The sequence below is a fragment of the Magallana gigas genome, chromosome 8 (genome assembly GCF_963853765.1).
Source record: "Magallana gigas chromosome 8, xbMagGiga1.1, whole genome shotgun sequence".
Classification (NCBI taxonomy): domain Eukaryota; kingdom Metazoa; phylum Mollusca; class Bivalvia; order Ostreida; family Ostreidae; genus Magallana; species Magallana gigas.
The window spans coordinates 32,335,012-32,355,841 of record NC_088860.1 but is presented as its reverse complement, the minus strand read 5'-3'; the positions used below and the strand labels follow the sequence as shown (position 1 = coordinate 32,355,841).

Here is a 20,830-nt window from a genome sequence, read left to right as displayed (position 1 = left end):
AAATTTTTTAAAATATTTTGTGAAAACGAAATCAACTAATGTTTCTGGGCTATATTGTCTATGAATTCCACAGGAGATCGACCTAAACAAAAAATTAGGGATATATTTCAACTTTAAGCTATTAAGTAAAGAAACATACCAAATTTTCTAACTTGTTAGTTCCATGTATTTTTTTTAAAAGAGCTCTTCTTCCACAGGAGATCAATATATTCTTAAAATGGTTACCACCATTCAGCCATCTTAAATAGTTTTTATTTTAAGTCACTCTAATGCAAAAAACTTTCTTGACGATGATGTGCTATAAATACAATTTAGGTACTGCTAGACTTGATAATTGCTAATCTGAATCGGTCAATGGATACTTGACTCCTACAAACTGCCTACTCAGTGTTTATATATGGTTACCAAATACGAAACCTTTAGAAAAATATCTGCTCAAAATAACTTAAGTTCAAAGTCTGTTGTGTAAAATATTTGCACTCAAACTACAAGCAAACAGTATTGACACAAAACACATTCTATTAAATATGTTTCTTTTTTAATGATCATGTGATAATAAAGTACGAAGGATTGGAGACCTGCTGTGGATAAATTACATGTATCAAGAGGACCTGGGTACCATCACTACCCATGCGCGGATCTAGATGGGGTAAGGGGGTCTCAAGATACACAACAAAGTAAAATAACAGAACCAGGCCTCGGACCCCCCCCCCCCCCCCCCCCACCCTTCCTCCCCGGCAAACAAAATCTCTCATGCAGACGGGGTGGGGGCTCTGAATTTTTTTTTGGATCCGCACATTTTACCAAACACCAACGGAAATTTATAGGGCACGTGCTACGAAAAGTTCTCCAATCATGAACTAGAACAGCGCTACAATGGACCTTAGAGGGCAAGAGAAAGAGATAAAGGCCAAGAACATCTTGAATTCGAAGCTGAACGGTTGATGATGATGATGATGATGATGATGATGATAATGATGATGATTATGAATACGACGACGACGACGATGATGATATAATTCATAATGGAAACTAAAAGAAGACAAAGGGTGTTATACTAATATAAACGTGGAAAATACAGATACTTTTATCCTTTACCGATCGTTTTTTTTAATTCACTTTGATACTGATACATTTAACACAAAAAACTGGCATTATCCAAAATTAAATTTATAAAGCATGCATGATTATGCATGTAACAAATACACAAGACAAATGGGTGGCCCTATTAAGTGTCAAGTGGTGATATTTAAAGTTCTCTCAGCTTCCTATTTTCTCAGAAAATTCTCCGCAAATTGGTTTTTTTTTTTTGTTAAAACCCACATACTTCAGTAGAAAGTGCGCTAAAAAGTGTACAGCACAGTGTATATTCTATGTTGTCATTTTTTTTTCTTATTAATTTTATTCTTTCTTTCTTTATTTTATTTAATTAATTTTCTTTCTTTTTTTTTTGAAATGTACTTGATCTTAAGGACGTAGCGTTACCTGGAACAAAGATAAGACATTGTTATTTCCTATCAGTGCCTTGTTGTACATGTAAGATTTCAGGTTGGAAGGTGGTGGTCATCACCAATTTGAAATCTTATTTTATTCCAGAATAAAATTTTATAGAACATTTATTTACCAGAAAGATAAAAAAAACCAAACAAACTAGCAAACAAATCCACAGAAAAGACAAACTTTTCCATTCACTCTTTACTCAGATGACAGCCGATTGATAAAAAAAAAAAGTTATTGCATTTTTTAAGAATCACAGAAACCAATGGCAATATAACCATTTCTCTTTCTCGAAGGGAGAGATCAATAGAAAAAGTCAATGCTTTGCGGAACCTCTCGAACGGATTATGAACTTAACAAGAGTCTGAAATCTATCACCAATTTAATAAAAAGAGATCCATCCCGCCATCATCACTCGCCGATCGAACGTTTTGACAAGAGCCGAAGTTTTAGTCGCAATGCCGTATGCTGCGAACATACTGCGAGAGCTTGCATGGATATTGGTTTATACGCTATTGGCTTCTTGTAAACTTTGAAATCAATTTTTCTATTGGACTGGTTCGGGGAGGCACGGGATTGGATATATTGGCTCAGTGGCGTGTTTTTTTTTTATTTCTACCTGAAAATTCTACAGGTCTCAACACAGTGGGAGTATTGCTTTTCTTTTCATAATCCATGGTTAACGAGATATTATAGCGAGTATAAAAGCGAAGTTTAGTGCAAGATTTGGTATAGTTAATATTTCGCTCCAGATATCATAGAGATTCAATATCATACTTCTGAATTTTTTTTCTCTCGAATTTGTCATCTTGAAACGGGGTTCATTTGGCCTAAGTTAGCAAAATGTCGGTAATTTTGATGGCATGTAAAAGGAATATAGCGAATCGGGATATGTCTAAAAAGAAAAAAGTCATCAGGTAAGATTGATTTCGGACAATTTGGATATATTTTTATTTTTGTTTTTTTTTTAAATTGAATTAAATGTAAAATGCATTTTGTTAAAAGCCATTTGAATTTTGATCCGATATTTCTATATCAATGACCATACTTCGATTAAGTTACAAACTGTAGAAGCTATTCCAAATAGCAGTCGGTCGCTACTCTTATTTAAGTGCGAGGAGGTTTGCAGGTTCGAATGTCGGCAGCGACATGAATAAAACATTTCGTTGAAACGATGTTATTATAGATGATTTTATTGGCGAATCATTATACATCGTGAGGCAAAAATTATCAGAACCATTTGCTGAATCAAAATAAAGTGGCGGTAAAGAATATGTCAAAAAGTAAATGTACACAAACAAACAGACAGATATACAAACGAAGAAAGTATTGCAACAAATTGATGAAAGTTATTTGAACATTATCATTGGCAACAACTGGGGATTATTAATTCCAGAAATGGACCCTTGTCATTATTCCATTGCATTGGTTGAAACCCTTTTATTTAATTGGCCAAAATAAGTAATGAACAGTAATTCTAGAAAAATAATTGTGTTTAACACGTTTTAAGGAGTGTATGCATTGTAAGTTTTTGGTTCATGAATGTCAATATATTTTCACTTCAATTTTTTTCGTAAATACTTTGAACACGAAAAAAAAATAATGATAATATACAGTTTTAAAACCTGTTCTTTGACATATTTTTAAATCAAAGCATTCAGGGACATGAGTTTGAAATGAGAGTTTGTATTTGACGTATATATTTTAACACGATACTAAAAGTGATGAGTAATTTCCCATTAATTAATAAAACACCCGACCCCAAAACCGCGAGCCTCTTTTTTTTTTTGTATATCTCCTTTACACCGGGGACAGGAATTGTTACAGTTCTGTTCGAGTGATATATTATGAGCAGTCGATCGAGATGCAACTCTTCCCTCACGATCAATAAATGGCTGGATTCTCTGATCATTGGATCAATTGACACTTTTATTCATCACCATTAGACAACGCTGTGTGTGTGAATAAACGTGTTTACATAAAGCATACAAATATTTTCGTGACACATCGGTTTAATGCATTTTTCCAAATACTTTATTTTTTTCCCCTCTAATAGATAATGGCACAGAAAATGGAAAAACTTCATGCTCATTTTTACCTTTTTTGAATCTGAAAAACTGGATATGCAATATTTATGACGTGTTTGAATATAATTATTCATAGCTATAGCTTTAATGCATTTTTCCAGGTACTTCTTATTTTCTCTATTTGATAATGGTAAAGAAAATGGCAAAACACTATATTCATCTTTATCCTTTTTTTTTTTTGCATCCAGAAAACTGGATATGCAATAGCTAGGACGTGTTTGAATATGGTTATTCATAGGTATAGGTATACATGTATATTCATTGCATTTTCCAAGTACTTCACATTTTCCCAATACTTATCGATAATGGCACAGAAATTTACAAAACAATATTCTCATTATTACATTTTTGACATCTGGAAAACCAGATATGAAATATTCAGGAAGCGTTTAAACTACTGAGTATAGTTATTCATAATTATAGCTTCATTACATTTTTCAACGTACTTCATATTTTCTTTCATAGGTAATGGCACAGAGAATTGCGAAACGCCATACTCATTACATCAGTAAACCTGTTTTGCATCTGGAAAACTGGATATGCAATATTCATATGTATAGCTTTGAATTCCATTGCATTTTTCTATGTACTTCTTTTATTCTCAAACGGAGAAAGGCACAGAAAATTGCAAAACATTATGCTTATTCATAGATACAGCTTCTTTGGGTTTACACGGTTTAAAAGCACTGGCATTGTTTTAGAAGTTTGTTCGTCGGATGAGCAGAGTGAATTTATTTTTAAAATGCGTTTGGTAGGCTTTCATTATTCAAAAACTGGTCTTTAAAGCTTAGTGAAAGGATTCGCAGATGCGATATTAAAACTGGGCTTAATCACAATATCATCCTATCCAAATATTTGTTTTTAGATCGGGCGAAAAGTATAAAGAAATTTGTCGAAAAATTCCCAGCTAAGACGGTTTTTTCCCTGAAATAGGAGGTGTAAAATCGATGTATATTTCAAAAGAACTACTCTGCAATGAGGCGTTATATATTTTCCTCAAAACACGGAGGGATTGATTCCTTTATGAAATATTTGTCAATTTCAGGTTATTTGAATAAACTAATTACCGTATTTGAAATTTAAGTGGGGTATTTGATGAAAGATTCTGACCATTAACAAACATGTTAACAATGAAGGGGAATCATGTTAAATATATGTTGACTTGGCTTCTAGCAAATCAATAGGACCGAGTTAAAAGTTTCATGGTACTTAAACAAAACGCGAAATGCCTGAAGATTCTAATTGATAGTAATAGCAATTAATATAACATATCAATTACGATGCTAATTAAAAGATGCTTTTACGAAGGGATTTTTTTTTTGTCTGTTAAAATTGACCCAAAAATAAGCAAAAACTAGAAAACCCACCAGAAAAAGAAAAGAGGAGAATTTTAAAAATTGTGGATGTAGTGTACTTGTGCAAAAAACGTTTTAAAATACAGATCTCCGTCAATTTTTCGATTATTCGATCAATTTACTGCTGATATTACAGCAAAAGCAAGTTACTTTGTAAACTAAAGATATCAAACATGAGTACGAACGGAATGTCGCACTCGGAGCTAGCCGCATTTATCTATTCATTCATGTCGAGCACATGCATAATATATAACCATATTATCGGACTCGGTACCACCCGGTCATTATACAAATGCACTGCATTTGGTATCTGAGCAGGTAGTTTACTGGTCTAATGCGTCCGTGTATGTATGTTGACTGTATATTTCACACCTATTTTGTGTAACAAAATGATGTATTTCCGATAACTTCTTAACATGCACACCTATATAATCGAAAAAAGAACTAATACGTACCTAGTTTTTGTATAAACTAAAATAATGAATATTTCCTATAGTTTCTTACTATGTTCAACTACAGTGGTGACCAAAAAAGACGGGGTTTTTTTCTATAAAAATGTACTAATGCTATATGTATTCATCACATATATCCTAACTTTTTAATGTGCACAATTATAATGGTAAATCTAAAAACCATCAGTTTCGTATTATTATTTTTTTGGCATGGCTTGACTTTGTTCTCTTTCCCTCTCTTTTTCCAGAAAGGCGGGTCATGTTTCACAAGACGGCGTACCAAAGCTGACCACTGGCTGGGAAATAGAGATGGATTCCAAGGAATTCAAAATCTCCTTCTGTACGCCGTTTCTTCATCATACGTTCTGTCTTCTACATAAAATACGTCTTATCCGATTTATATGCAATTATTTTCATAGGAATTTTTAAAAAAGAAAAAACGATATCTCTTGTCATACACATGCGCAGATCAAAAAAATTCCGGGGGCGGAGTTGAGGGATATTTAAGTTTGCCCCCCGGGGGGGGGGGGGGGGGGGTCCGGTTCGAGGCATATTTTCGGTAATTTTACGATAAAAATTTGAATAATTTGAATTTCCCTGGGGGTAGAACCCCGCCCCCTTACCCTCTAGATCCGCGCATGATAGAGAAGGTATCTCCTTTTTTACCGGAGATACCTTTTCTCTTGTAAAAAAAAAACCAAATTAAACTTAGATATCTTCTTGGAGATACATGTCGATCTTTTCTGCCATGTGTAAGCTACATTGTATTTGTAATCCATTTAATGTAAATAATCTGTATACGCGTAATTTTATTACTCTTTGAATTTAAGACGTAAAATATTGGGAATTGGAAGTCTTTATTGTGGTAGATCCATCAACATATTATCAAGATCACTCATAGTTTTGTTGGTTTAATGCCCTAGGTGTCTACTTAATAAAACTTCAAAAAAGTTTAAAAATATTTAAGAAGTATTTGGTTTTTCCCTTCTATTGGAGTGAATCGGGTTATAGGCAAACTTGTTTACATCAAGTAAGCTTATGCAAGACTGACCACTCTGTCTGGAGGAGGGGGGGGGGGGTCTTACAAAGGAAGGAACCAGATTATCCTCTTATCTAGATTCCATTCTTTGTTCTTATAATACTTGGTATATACCGGTATGTATATATACATGATTTTGAAAATATTCCCTTTGTTTTCATTGTATAGCTCGGGATAACTTGCACGTTTGGATCAATGGAGAACCCGTGGAAACTACGGTAATGTAGCGCTTTAGTTGCGATAGCTTCGCCTATATAAGTAGAAACACATAACTACCCTCGCCCCCTTCTTTATGATGTGCAAGCGCTGTCCAACTCGATCGCTGAGTTTTTCTTGTTCTCGTGAATAATTCATGCTCTATTTCTATTGGCTCCTTCACAATTTCGTAAATGAAATTTCACCACTCGTGTTAGTGCCTGCGCACGCATCTATTAATAACGGCATGAGAGTTTATCTCTTTCATTGAGAGTAATACATATTCATAAAAACAAAACCAATGAGTATCCCACGGTCAGTAAGCTAATGCGAGTCTACGAATGGGTTTCCGACGATACAGATCTACAAAACGACAAGATCGATTTGGCACCAAATTGGACAATAATTTTGACTGCAATATAAAACTGCATTTCAGAAAAAAAACTCTAATAATATGAAACTGTTGATAAATAGACAGGTTGAACAAAACCAATCAAATCGTATAATATAACTGACAATTTTCTGCTCTTTCCACTCGAATGGTCAAAATTTATCATTTTCTCTGTCGCCTGTATGCAACGACATGGAATCAATATCTGTAACGGTTATTAATTTTGTATTGATGATGTTAATGTTTGAAACTTGTTGTAGTCGACGCATGCAGCCATCGGTTTTATTATTTTTTTTTATTATTATTTTTTGTTAATATTGTCTTTAAAGTTAGTATTTTTGACAAATCTTACTAAAAAGTTTGCAATATTGATGACGTCCTATTATTAAAGGAAGAACAAAACAGGAAAATCTGATTCTCCATCACTATTTTTGACGAATTCAACACTAAATTCATTGAATTTTAGAGGAATCGAACGATGTTTAAATTTTAGGGCTAAAAATGAAGAACCATCGTATGTATCCCTTTTATCGTCGTTTCCCTCGAAAATGTTTGATATATTTAGGTGATTGACATTTACATATAGTTTACAAAACAGGAAGATTGACCTTCTGTGGTACATTAGTACATTATTTAATAGATGCGTCAACTCTCCAAAACTTTTTTTGGAAAAAAAATCCAAAATCATAAGTAGTTGAGAGCCAAAAAATCGTTTCTGCGAAGTAATGTTATCTAATTGCATTATGAACGCATCGTCAGGGTGAATTGCATAGGGATCAAACACAATTTGCATGGAAAAAATCCAAATGTATTCTCTTTCATTTCAAAGAAAGAAAACACAACCCAATCCATTATTGAAGGTGATTTATGGCAAAGAATTGATTAATTTTAACAGAATAGATCCTATTATTGAAATCACAATTACACGCAGCATTTACCATGACCGAGACTAAGTACTGCATGAAAATGACGAATCTACAAGAAATTAGATTACTGAACAGTATTAATAGCATCTTGATTCTTGAGGGGGTTAAGTGTAAAGTGTAAAGAAAAGTATATGCAATGTTATATGCAATGTGTGATGTATTATCTAACTTCTCCTTCGTTATTCGTCGGTATGATTAAAAGCTTGTGAAAGTTTGTATTGATTATTTCGTTTCATAAAACGCAAACTTGAATATACCTGGTCGTTGATTTTATACTCTCAGATAATTGATTCCAAACTCATGTAAAAAGAACTACGAAAAATTTGTTTGCAATGTTACTCCCAATGTATACTTATACTCATCCGGTCGCAAATACATTCAACAGTAAAATAAAATGCTTGAGTTCTTTCTGATCTTAAAAGGTTAAAAATACAATCGATTCTATTTAAGAACTAAAAACGGTACACCGCTATTGTTATAAGCAAAGCGCGATGCTGCATTCATATGCTTTTATTGCCATTGTTCAATCTTGCATCTGTGTCCGGATTAGCGCCACCTATATACATAATCTATATAAATTCGTTTCTAGAACATTTGAGATCTCGATCTTTCCATAATAATTACAAGAATTTCTCCTGTCTATGTAATATTCTGATCGTTAATAGAGTATTTCTAGATACTTTTGAAAAGTATACTATCATTAAAAAAAAGTAAACAAACTGTAAATGCAGTATACATGATCATACCAGAGGTCCCTTATGAAACCTATTTTTTATGAAAACATGTCAGCACTTTGATGAATATAGTATAATCATAAAAAAAGAGAATTGCAGTGAATTTATGAACAGAAATATACCTTATGTAATTTTTGAAAAATCTTGTTTTGTAGGCTTACATATCGGATGAGGGCTATGACGTAGATATGTTTTTCGAAATCGAGGGTCATAAAGGACAAATTTTCAGTGACGTAGACAACGACAGAGATGAGATGGTGAACTATCTCCTCATCAACGATGAATGTGTAGCTAAATGCATTCAACAAGCTCATTAGTTTCCTGTTGTACAAAAAGACAATACCGACAGACCTACGCCATTTTATAGATTTGTAGACTTCTCAGTCCAAAGCGTATATACCCGGTAGTGTCCCTTGTTGCAGTGTGTAGTATAACGCGTAAGGGAGCTTACCATTGTAATGGAATGTTTAGATTGCAAGTAAAAGTTTTGGTGTAGGGGATTTTTTTAATTTCAATTGTTATGAAACTTTTTTAAAAATATATCCTAATCCTACATGTACATGTATTTCAATTGTAAAACTTTATGTGGTAGCTAATGTGATCCACGGTCCCATATCATTACATTAGTTGCTGATAAGGAGTTGAGTATACAATATTTTTTGTGGATTTTTTAAAAAGTTTTGACGATGCTGATTTTCCACCTCAAGATACACACTCTATTCCACAAGTGTTTTCATTTACCATTAGAGAAATCAACCATGCAGTTCGTATAAATTATGTCAAAAATATTCATAAATCACATATTAAGTCTTGCTCTTTGATTAAAACAAATACTTCCAAATCACTCTCTCTCTCATTTTCTGCGATCGCCCATATTCAAATCGTTTTTAACATAACTGTTACATTTAAATTTTTTTCTCATATCTGCATATTGATTACTGAGAAATAAAACTTCAATCTATAGCACTCAGTATAGAGAAATAATATTTGATAACTTGCCAAGATTGTAACATGCATATGATATTAGCCTTATGTATTTAAAATCGATCCTCAGTGCAATATGCAAGCTCCAATACACGGCGGCTATGAATAATGCTGTTAAGAGCATCTCATTATCTCTCACTCTGCAGACATTGAAGGCCCATATAATATATATCAGCTGACAATATTCTTTATGTATTCAACGTTTTACGAGTTTAATATAGTAGAAATTTGTATTTGTGTTTTCAGTAATGAGTAAAAAAAACCCACAGTTCTCATCGTTCATGTGTTGTTATTTAAAAATGGGTATTGTTATGTCGCATGTGTTTACATGAATTTACAATTATAGTTATTAATTTTATGGTAATACAAATCTGTCAATAAATATTTCATAATTTGGAATGACGCTGCAATTTTAAATGCACGGATGATAAATATTTGGCACCTTACAAAAAAAAACCTTTACTAGAGTAGTTTACCAAAAAAAAAAATTCGATATTATGTATTGATTTCTAGAACTGAAATTACCGAATTGATCATTATCTTTTTAATAAATTTACAAAATGTGGGATCTCAAATTGCTGCTCAGTTGCTACAAAAGCTTTTAGATATATACGATTTATGGGATCTCAAATTGCTGAAAAAGCTTGCAGATATATATACGAGGTTGGTTTAAAAAAAAAGATGATACATGGCTGTTTTACCCACATTTATCAATATTTGATCCTTTAAATTCTACCCTTCAAATTACTTTCCCTTGGCTTGGATGCACTTTATCAGACGATCAACTCACTTCTGGAAACATTTGTCACGTGTCTCAATAGAGACACCCACCTTATACTGATAAATTGCAGACCTAATGGCATTTCGTGATTTGCATCTTTTCAAGATACTATAGATTCCTAATCAAACGCGCGGAATGAATATCCACGTAAAATCGCGAGAAGCACATCTCGTGGGTTTCTAATTCTCGGCTTTTCTTTTTCGGACACATGAAACTTTTATAACAATTTGGCGTTTTCGATTTTTTTTATCCTCGCGATCTGATGCAAAGCCATTGAATCGCGGAATTAAGTACTCGCATAAAATAGGGAATCTTTAGTATAGGTGGAATTTAAGTTGGGGAGCAGAAAGAAGTTGCAAGGGGCTAAATCTGGAGAAAACGGGGTGGGGTGGTATGACAGTTACGGTAGATATACTTATTGTTAAAGACCTCGTAAATTGTCTGAACCATTTGTATACGTATATATTATATACAGCTAGGTTTATACAATAAAATATGTTCAAATCGCAGTAACCTTTTCCGTCTCCAAATACCTAGTCACAATGCGTGCTTAGTGTGCAAACGCATTGTCGTACAAAAAGTCGGATATACTACATTTCCGTAATATTTCTTCACTTTTTAAGGGTACTCCACACAATTGGGAAAAGTTCTGCATACAAGCCAATTCTTCTTCAGTAATTTAAGATATCAGTATTTTGCATGTGTTCGACTTGAAAATTACCCCAAAAAAAGTTCTTTATAAATTGTTTCACAATGATTTAAACTCGCCATGTTGTGACGTACTACCATAAAAAATGGAAGTCACGGGGTGTCGAGGATCCTTAAAACATTTTTAAAGTTAGCTGCGACTGTTTTGTACTTTGGCACAGGAATCAGCATGACAGAGCCTTTATTTTCAACGAAAAAAACCCCCCTAAAAACCTTCTTCACATTTTGTAATCTTTTAGCAATACCACAAAAACACTCTTTTATGGAACGTTTTGCATTCTTTGATGCCCATATTCTATTAGAACTCTTACAATATGGCTCAAAATAGTTAATCAATATCTCATCACTAGTAACTAAATTATCAAAAGTCTTCTCGGTATATTCTGGATACAATTTCAATAATTTCTTTGCATTTTCAACGTTGCAGAGTCCACCTAGCGTTTATTTTTCTAAGATTTAGATTTAAAAAAAAAATACTACGAACACATGCTAACGACGAGTTTGTCATCGAGCCAATTGCATCACTCTATACTGTAAACCAACTTTTATTCGCGAAGATTTTATTTCGCGATTTAGTTCCGATAAACTGGTTCGTGATGACTAATGTTCGTGCCCAAGCCTTCCCCAGACCCGCATTTTGTTATAATAACCATACGACAAGAACTGGTTCACGGCGAGAGAAATATTCGCGACGACGATGTCCTTACGAACCCCGCGAAAATTTCTCGCACGGGAATGAAAGTTTGTTTACAGTATCTTGCGTCTCTCTGTAAGATTTGGTTGAGTTTTACATTCGCAAGAAATCTCCTTATCAATAACTTAATTAGCAGTGTATTCATTGATAGCTTGAATGAAACTAATCTAAATAGTAGTAAATCAACTTGAAGGTATGAAGTGTTCTTTATAGGCTTTCATAAATGCAAAGGAAATCAAAATACTTCATTAAACAATCAAGAAATGGTTGGATTAATGATATTTTCAATTTTTTTTTTGTAGCCTGAAATCGAAGATTTTTCTTGGTAGATGCACGCTGGATAATCAATAGAACATCATGTAGCAGTTACTTAATATATAAAGCAGTTCTTTTATTTTGAGAACAACAAGAGAAATGTATGTAACAACAGTCTATTGCACAGAGAACAAAGCAAGTAACAAATGTGTATATGAAGTATTTCAGTAGATAACTTTTCAATCTTCATGAAATATGCCTATATATAAAATTAAATTGAGCATTTTCATTTTAAAAATTTTAAATTTCCATAACCACAAAACAGAATTGATTTTTAAAAATAGAAACAAGCAATTGCTGCAATTCACATTATAACAATATATGGCAGAAATAAAAAAAAAAAAACACTGAACATTTTTAAATATCCAAAATAGGAAAAACAAGGAAAATTTTTATTTAACAGTAAAAAAATATAATTATTGTAAGTAGCGGTGGGGATTACACTATACTGTAGATAAACTTTTTAGTACATATATAAACCTTGCACCATAATACTAAAGTGTTGTACTTAGAACAAATGTAGACATACATATTTATATATACAAAAAAAAATCATACACCTATTTTACAAATATCTAACATTATGCTTTTTACTACAGCTGTAAAGTTTGCTAAAACTTTTTTGTAAATATTTAACTTTCTCTAGATTCTATTCTGAGATCTTTTAAATAAAATTAACTGATAAATTATATCAACAACTTTTAAAATACAACAACATCAATCAAATTGCAAAAATATTGATTAAGTATCCATGAATACAATGGAAGTTGAGAGCTATTCTTCAATACACTGTAACAGCTGGAAATCTTGTGAATTAAAATTGACAATTGATGTCAAATGCCCGATAGTGTATCACAATTAATGACATCATATTTAAAATCATATTTATATATCTTTGGAATGTCTTGTATAAATAGAAAAAAATTCTTAAAATTATATTTCTTTAATATCAATCTAATGCTGTAGAACTGAAAAATCAAAAATGTAAATGCCCCATATATAGATGATACAATGTAAAAATTCAACCTTAATTTCTAAATATATGAATTAGTTGAGAATTAGTTGATATCCAAACTGTTCTATAATCAAAGAATAAAACCGGTATATGACTTATCAGTTTTTAGTCAACCATATTTTTCATAGCATCCACATCATGTCCATTAAGCCACCTGCTCGTAGTTGGATTTCTTGACACGTTTTGCCAAGCAGCAAGCCAGCAGTGCTCCAAGAAGCTGCAATGAAAATGGCAGAATTGACATACACATGAATATGGTTAATATTCTAATTTAGTAAACACCTACTGTAGAAGCAGAAATATTTGATGAGGACTTAATTTTGTTATTTTCGTTGGCAGTATAAATCAATGAAATTAAATCCACGACGAATTTTTTTACCAAAGTACAAAGTTGATGCATGATACATTTTAGGGATTACAATATGACGAAGTTAAAAGCCAACGAAATTTAATTTTGTTTAAAAACAACAAAATTTTGACCTAACAAAAATATGTGCTTCTACAGTATTTAATTTCAAAAGTATCATATAAAAAAAAATATGTGAATTGCCTTTAAATACCTTGTCTTTATAACATTAGTGGCAGCATGGAGTTGAAAGAATCTATGTTTTTAATTTTGGCCAAGAGATCAAGATAAATCCTTGATTTAATTTTGTTTAGGCAACAGGTATAATACAAAGTCCAAAGTACTTATATTTTATGACATCCCTGAACATGAATCTCATGAATTGGAAGGTTTCAACTTTAGATTCATGTATATGTATATATGGGAATAATTTTGATAGAAATTGCTCTTGAACTTGATAAAACATAAAAAAAAACTCAACCATGGAGTTATCTCTCCTTACAAAGGAAGAACTGTTAAAAATTGGTAATAATTTTCCTGTCAATTTCTTTTACTATATTGAGTTCATTCACGTACATGTACAGCTATCTGTTTAATTAATAACGAATATTTAACTCAAAGAGCATACCTGGAAGAAAGAGATACCAAAGGCTACACCTGCAATGAGGGCCATGTTGGACTTCATGAAACCTACGACCTTGTTGTAGCAACCCTGAAAGAACAGACAAATTTAAACTCAGGAAATGTACTGTTACATAAGAAGAAACATTTTGCCAACAATAACATCATTTAGCATTTACATATAAATATCATCTTGGAGATTTTTTTCCATAACTTTGAAGAACGGTGCAAATTTTTAACACAGTGATCGAATTGTATCTATTAATTTACACCATATGTTATGAAGAGGACTGCACAAATATAATTACCATTTCAGCTATGATGATAGCTGAGAATAATTAAAATGCTTACCTGTATATAGTACATGTATTACATAGTTGGTTTTTTTTTTTTTGGGGGGGGGGGGGAGGTTCTAGGCAATTCAGCTAAAGTGCAATGAACTTCAGCTTTCTTTATTTGTAATCAAATGTAGATAAAAAAAAATTGCAACTGCTGTTTATTTTGCTCAGGTCATATTTACCGCAACTTTAACTTAAAAATGTGTGTCATATAATTATAAGTATAACAAAATTTATTTAGCTGGTGACATGAAAAACTGTTCCTCATTAAAACATTCCACAAAACGTTTGGAAAAAGGTACTGGTATACACACAAACACCAATATATTGATTTAAAAAATTGAATAGGAAACATTTGATGTTATTATACATGTACTTCCGTTTTAGGTACTGAAACCTGATTGGTTTAGACGCAGTTCATAATTCGTTTTGTTATACTTTCATGTTAAATACTGAAATCTGATTAGTTAAGACGCAGTTAATAATATTTACTATTACCCTCAGCGTTAGCAACGCACTTGGCAACAGGTAACATTAAAAAATGTTACATGCGCGAAAATTATGCGCGTACGGTTCGCTGTAGAATTCACGTTATTCCTATATAAAAGCAGTAAAATTTTCTTAAAAATTTTAAAAAAGACATTCAGTATAACAAAATAAATAGTGCCTGTTTGGGAGGATAACAGTTGAAATTGACACCCCTCGAAAAAAATTGTCAACCTCTCTTCGCGTCGGTTGACAATGGTTTTCTCGGGGTGTCAATTTCAACTGTTACCCTCCCAAACAGGCACTATTTATATACTATTACCCTCATCATTAGCAACACACTTGGCAATGAGTAACACAATGAATTATTACATGCACGTGAATCATGCACGGTTTGCAGGAGAATTCATATCATTCCTCTATAAAAGCAGTAGAGTTTCCTTTAAAATTAAGACATTCAGTATAATACAATAAATATAGCCTGTTTGAGAGGGTAACAGTTGAAATTGACACCCCTTGAAAACCACTGTCAATCTCCACTTCATGTCAGTTGACAATGGTTTTCTCTGGGTGTCAATTTCAACTGTTACCCTCCCAAACAGACACTATTTATATAATATTGTAATAGGAATATAAACAAATGGACTGTTATAAACAAACTTTTAACATATATCAAGAATTTAAAATTAAAAGAAGTACTGGATGAAATTGTCAAAGGAGACTGAAAAAATTTATAAAGTCAAAGATAAGCATAATTATATAATTGAGATTTCACATTTCTAGAAAGTAATAAGAGCAATTAAAAAAAAAAATTAAAAGACTCTTAAAATATATCGCTTAATAAAGATGTATTACCTGTTGGTAGATGTAAGTGGAATTTGCGTTGACATTCATGTTATTGCACGAAGTATCAGGAATTCGGCAGCACGAGTGTGGCACGCCACTGGTGGTATTAACAGTGCGCTCCCATGGTGTGCTGAACCAATCCTCATAGGAATTCTTCCCACAACACTGTAACTGTAAGTTAAGGAAAGCATTAACAGAGAGTCCCAGTAGATAGGGGGGATTTTTTATATAATGATATGACAGTAATGTAAACATCACCCGTAAGAAGGCAATATAACAGGCTGATATGTAATTAAAGAGGAATGTTTTACCTGTTGGGGAAAAATAATTACTTTTTTTTAAAATTCAAACATTTCTCTGTAACTTTTTAAATACACTTAACCAACAAATATTGAGTAAATCAATGGGTCAAATGGTTTACACATGAGCTAGTGTATGTGTTTATCATATGTGATGGAAATTCATTTTTCATTAGGAAATCCAAGATATGCATTTTTCATATTCAAATCAAAATAATCAATAAAAATCAATTTAAAATAAAACAGTCATCAACAGCGATTTCAAATGGTGGTTAGAAGTTCCTTATTCATTAAGAATGAAGGCTGACGTCAGTATAAAAGTAGTCATCAGAAACCCATGGCCAGTCTCACTTATCATGCCTGACCTAACCAGGTAAGAGAAGTGAAAATGACCATGGGTTTCCAACAATGCCAGCAAGTGAATCAAAACAAATTCTTTATCAGTTGCACCTGGCTGTCAGAATCACAACCACAACATCATGTGTATACCTGGCTCTGCAGTTCATCCATTGCTTCACTTCCATTTCCATACTGCTTTAATGCATTATCTAATCCTTCACTGAAACCTTGTTCCAGCTGAAATGACAATTGCAGTTACTGTATTAATTAATAAAATATGGATTTATGTATACTGTTAAAAGATGCAAAGTAAAACAACAACATGAAATAGTTGGCAGATTTTTCAATGTATATGAAAGACCTTTTGCAGTATAGAAAATTATTTACCAGTTAAAAAATGAAAATTATAAAAAAAAAACCATATTTATATATAATCTGTACGTTGAACTGTACAGTATAATACATTACAGCTTACTCCACTTATATTGAAATCGCTTATTTTGAAATTCCGCTTATTTTCAAATATAAATAAATCCCCAGTTTATGCCTCTCATTTTCTTTGCATTGATTTAACAGATATAATGAAATTGGCTATTTTGAAATATCGCTTATATATTTTTGAAGTAACTGATCGGTCCCCATAGGTGATAATTAGTTGTTTTTATAATGGTTATATTGAAGTACTCCCTGGCAGCTGTCGTCACAGTTGGTGATAGTAATTATGCCAGACTGACCAGTTGATATACAAAGGTGTGAATTGATAAGTTCTCATCATGTGTGTTTTTATACTTCTTTAAAAGAGTAAAATTTATTCACTGTTGAATTTTTTGATTTTACGTATACGGATGTATTGAGGCTAGAAGTAATTTGGTAACCCCACGGAAAAGAAAAACCTTATCTTCGGACACTAAATACGAACTAGTTATGGCTATTGATAAAAGGACAAAGCCTAAATTTGATATAGCTAAGGATTTTGTGATTATCGCGAGTACACTTACCATGATATACAAGCAGCGTACAGCAGTATTTGAAGCGTTTGAGTCTGGTAATTTTTCTCTAAAACGTAAAAGAATGCGATCGGAGATTATGATGAGGTTTAAGATAGTAACAAAATGAATCTTACAAAACTTACGGATATAATTTTAATCAAACTTTAAAGGACTAACATCCATGTAATCTGTTCACTGGAATAGATAAATGATGACCAAATAATTTGTTCAGGTTTGGTTTTCTATGCTTACATCGGGATCGAACTTTCAAAAATGGCGGCTTCACGTCAGTCAATTTTGCTTATATTGAAATACGGATATTTTAAAATAATTTGCATGGTCCCCTGAATTTCAATATATCCGGAGAAGGCTGTACTTACGAAACTGTCAAATTCTGAGGGAGTACAAATGCAACTGAATATCTTTTCCTTAAATATCAAGGGTTAAATATTCATTGCTGCAAGATGGATATCCTAATCTACATGTCTACAGCAATTTTCAGTTAATTGGCTTACAAAAGTCATTTAAATACCTTTCCTTTGTAGAAGAAACCTGCTGCACCAGCACCCAGTTCCACAGCAAATACAACAATCAGAAAGAAACCATACTGTGAATAAGAAACAATTAATTGTAGATTAATACTTTAATTAGCAGGGTGTGCATTTTTAATACCAAAAAAAAGAACCAAAATTTAAATAGCACAACATGAGATTGATGTATCTCATTTATATATGTCACATGACTGCATGAATGGCATCTTTAGAATGTTTAAATCTTCGTCAATGGGATTGGGGGGGGGGGGGGGGGGGGGGACTTCACGCATTACAGCCACAAAATAATGGTCGACTCTTTCCTGACTCAACTCAAAGCAAATTAATGAAATTTATTCTTGTAGCAATAGACAGTATATAACACCATGTAGATTTTGTTTTAAAACAACAAAAATACTTTTATTAAATTTGTTAATAAAAAACCCCTTCACGATAACTGCGGTACTGCTCTCTTGCAGGGCAAATTGATATACTTTGCCGAAATTTTAGTGGGTGGATAATTAAATGACGTAAATGAAACAATTGATGTTACATCATATTTCACCAAATTATGTCACTTTACCATGCAAAAGAGTAGTACCGCAGTTACCGGGGAGGGGTTAATTGTATTGAAAAATTCCAGTCATATATATATATATATATATATATATATATATATATATATATATATATATATATATATATATATATATATATATCTCAAGTGTTTTGATCTTTCATCAATTGATTGTGATAAAAAGGGTTGATTACCAGATATAATAACATGACATTTCCTTTGAATGTGCAGCAACACCCAAATGAGCCCACAATCACGATCAAAGCACCAACTGCTATTAAAATCCACGGAGAATCTTTGTAGTAAATGGCAGACAGTTCCATATATTTGTAGAGATCCACTTTTGTCCAGATTCCCAAGGCCAAGATAGCTATTCCAGTCACCTAGATATAAATACATGTATTATAAAAGAACATACAAGTTGATACTTACTGGCAAGGTCATTAAATATATCATAAAAACATATGCTTCAATTAATTGCGTGTTAAAATTTTCATTCCTCTGAAAATAAAGCTTGCGGATGGCCTTTTTATCCAACAATCTGTGAATGTGAACTTACCCAAAATATAAAGTTGAAAATCATTAGAAGTGTTTTCATGCATCCAACGGCCGCTGTGGTGGCCATGGTAGATTTTGCTCTTCCTCGATCCATGCTTCTGTCAATGAATTAGAACTTTTTACGATTTATATATGCAATTCATGCGCAGTATGTCTCCCTTATCAAGTTCTGTTTATATTATGCTAATGTCGACAGATGATGATGACATCTCATGACCGGATATTGACTTCAATTGTTTAAAATTCAAACAAACTACGGTGAGATTCCGCAATATTATCAGGGACGTATATATACATGTACATGTACTATTAAATAGCCGATATACGTCCCTAATATCATGTAAAGCACGTACAACTCGAGTTCTTTAAGTAAAATAATAAATAAAGTTTCTTTTCAATGTCTTGTCTTGTCTAAATGGTTTAATGATTGAAAGTACAGAGTAAAAGCTAAAAAAAAATATCCTTGTACTATGCAAATTTTTTTCATAAAGAACCTTCATCCATGAAAGCTATGCCTGTCCACTTCTACAAAAAGAATAGTTCTAAATGCAAATAGCTTTTTTTTTGGTGATTCATGCGGGATATTACCTGATTACGACGCCAGTTCGAAAAATGTACACGTTCAAACGATTTAAAAAATCGAATTTCTAATCGTACAAAAAAATCGTGCATACGAATTTGAAAATCGACGATTTTATAAATCGTTTAAACGATTATATATATCGTACAAACGATTTTATAAATCGTACAAACAAAGAAGCCAGGTGTTGCAAAACAGTGGGACTATTCCCTAACGTAGAAAGGACCTTTAGAGAGAGCCACATCTAAATATAGACACATTACGTATAGTACTAGACGACTATATTTACATAGCGGGTATGTTCCGTACGGAGGCAAAACAAACAAACATTTTACGCGCATTTCTATCGAACACAGCAGCTACCAAATACAGTTAGAAAGATAACCATATATTAATAAATCTTATTTTGGCTCTTCAAATCCGTCAGAGTTGTAGTTATAATCATCATGTGTTTCTATAGTATCTAAATAAACGCTAAGTCTAGTAAAAAAGTACATTTTTTACGTACATATTTTCAGTAACCTATTGCTTTATCACCCATTCAAACTTTCTAAAATGATTTTGTTTGCTGTTAACAACCTGTACATGTATCTTTGAAATCAGCATACCCTTTATTTCATAAAAAGGGTGGAAAATATACTTTCTACATTGATGCATACTAAGTACATCGCTTTAAAATCTCTTGTTCAGAAGAAAATGGTTTTCAAGTTTTTAACGGGGACTTCACACAGTAATGTTAAAAAAATATATAAGAGTTTAAATAACTTTATTCTGACATTCTTAGATTATTTCTATACATTACCTTTCCATGCGATTAAAAGAAATAAAATTAAAAAAAAAATTCCTACATTCTCGGGATTCGAACCCAGTCAAAAACATAAGGCACGGTGTTAGTCTATTCTGACTGCGTTACCACTCGACTAATCTAGACATGCATTAAGTAGGGAAAATTTAATACGTCGTTTTTAGACTTCAAAGGTATTAATGATTTTTTCCAAAAGTCAGATTTATTAAAAATATGCCTCTTTGAAACAAAAATCGTAAATGGCAGATTTCAAGAAATTGTCTTACTCTAAACGTTAAGGTTAAATTAGTTTTGTTTCAAGGAGGCATTTTTTCACAATGATGAGGATTCCCCTTTTATATAG

The 20,830-nt window shown here is 32.4% G+C and overlaps 2 protein-coding genes across 2 annotated transcripts; one reads left to right on the top strand and one right to left on the bottom strand.

Annotated features, from left to right (window-relative positions):
* Positions 1–1,941: 1,941 nt before the first annotated feature.
* Positions 1,942–9,011, top strand: LOC105331684 (fas apoptotic inhibitory molecule 1). The gene is made up of 4 exons (XM_011433990.4): positions 1,942–2,414; positions 5,640–5,731; positions 6,599–6,648; positions 8,832–9,011. The coding sequence occupies exons 1-4, from the start codon at positions 2,341–2,343 to the stop codon at positions 8,991–8,993; spliced, it is 378 nt and encodes a 125-aa protein (XP_011432292.1). The 5' UTR covers positions 1,942–2,340; the 3' UTR covers positions 8,994–9,011.
* A 3,939-nt stretch (positions 9,012–12,950) lies between these two features.
* On the bottom strand, positions 12,951–19,328 carry LOC105331685 (tetraspanin-7). The gene is made up of 7 exons (XM_011433992.3): positions 19,104–19,328; positions 18,739–18,927; positions 17,970–18,044; positions 16,599–16,685; positions 15,820–15,981; positions 14,148–14,231; positions 12,951–13,390 (listed from the first exon to the last, which is right to left on the bottom strand). Exons 1-7 carry the CDS (start codon positions 19,194–19,196, stop codon positions 13,319–13,321), a joined length of 762 nt encoding a protein of 253 aa, XP_011432294.2. The 5' UTR covers positions 19,197–19,328; the 3' UTR covers positions 12,951–13,318.
* Positions 19,329–20,830: the final 1,502 nt, after the last annotated feature.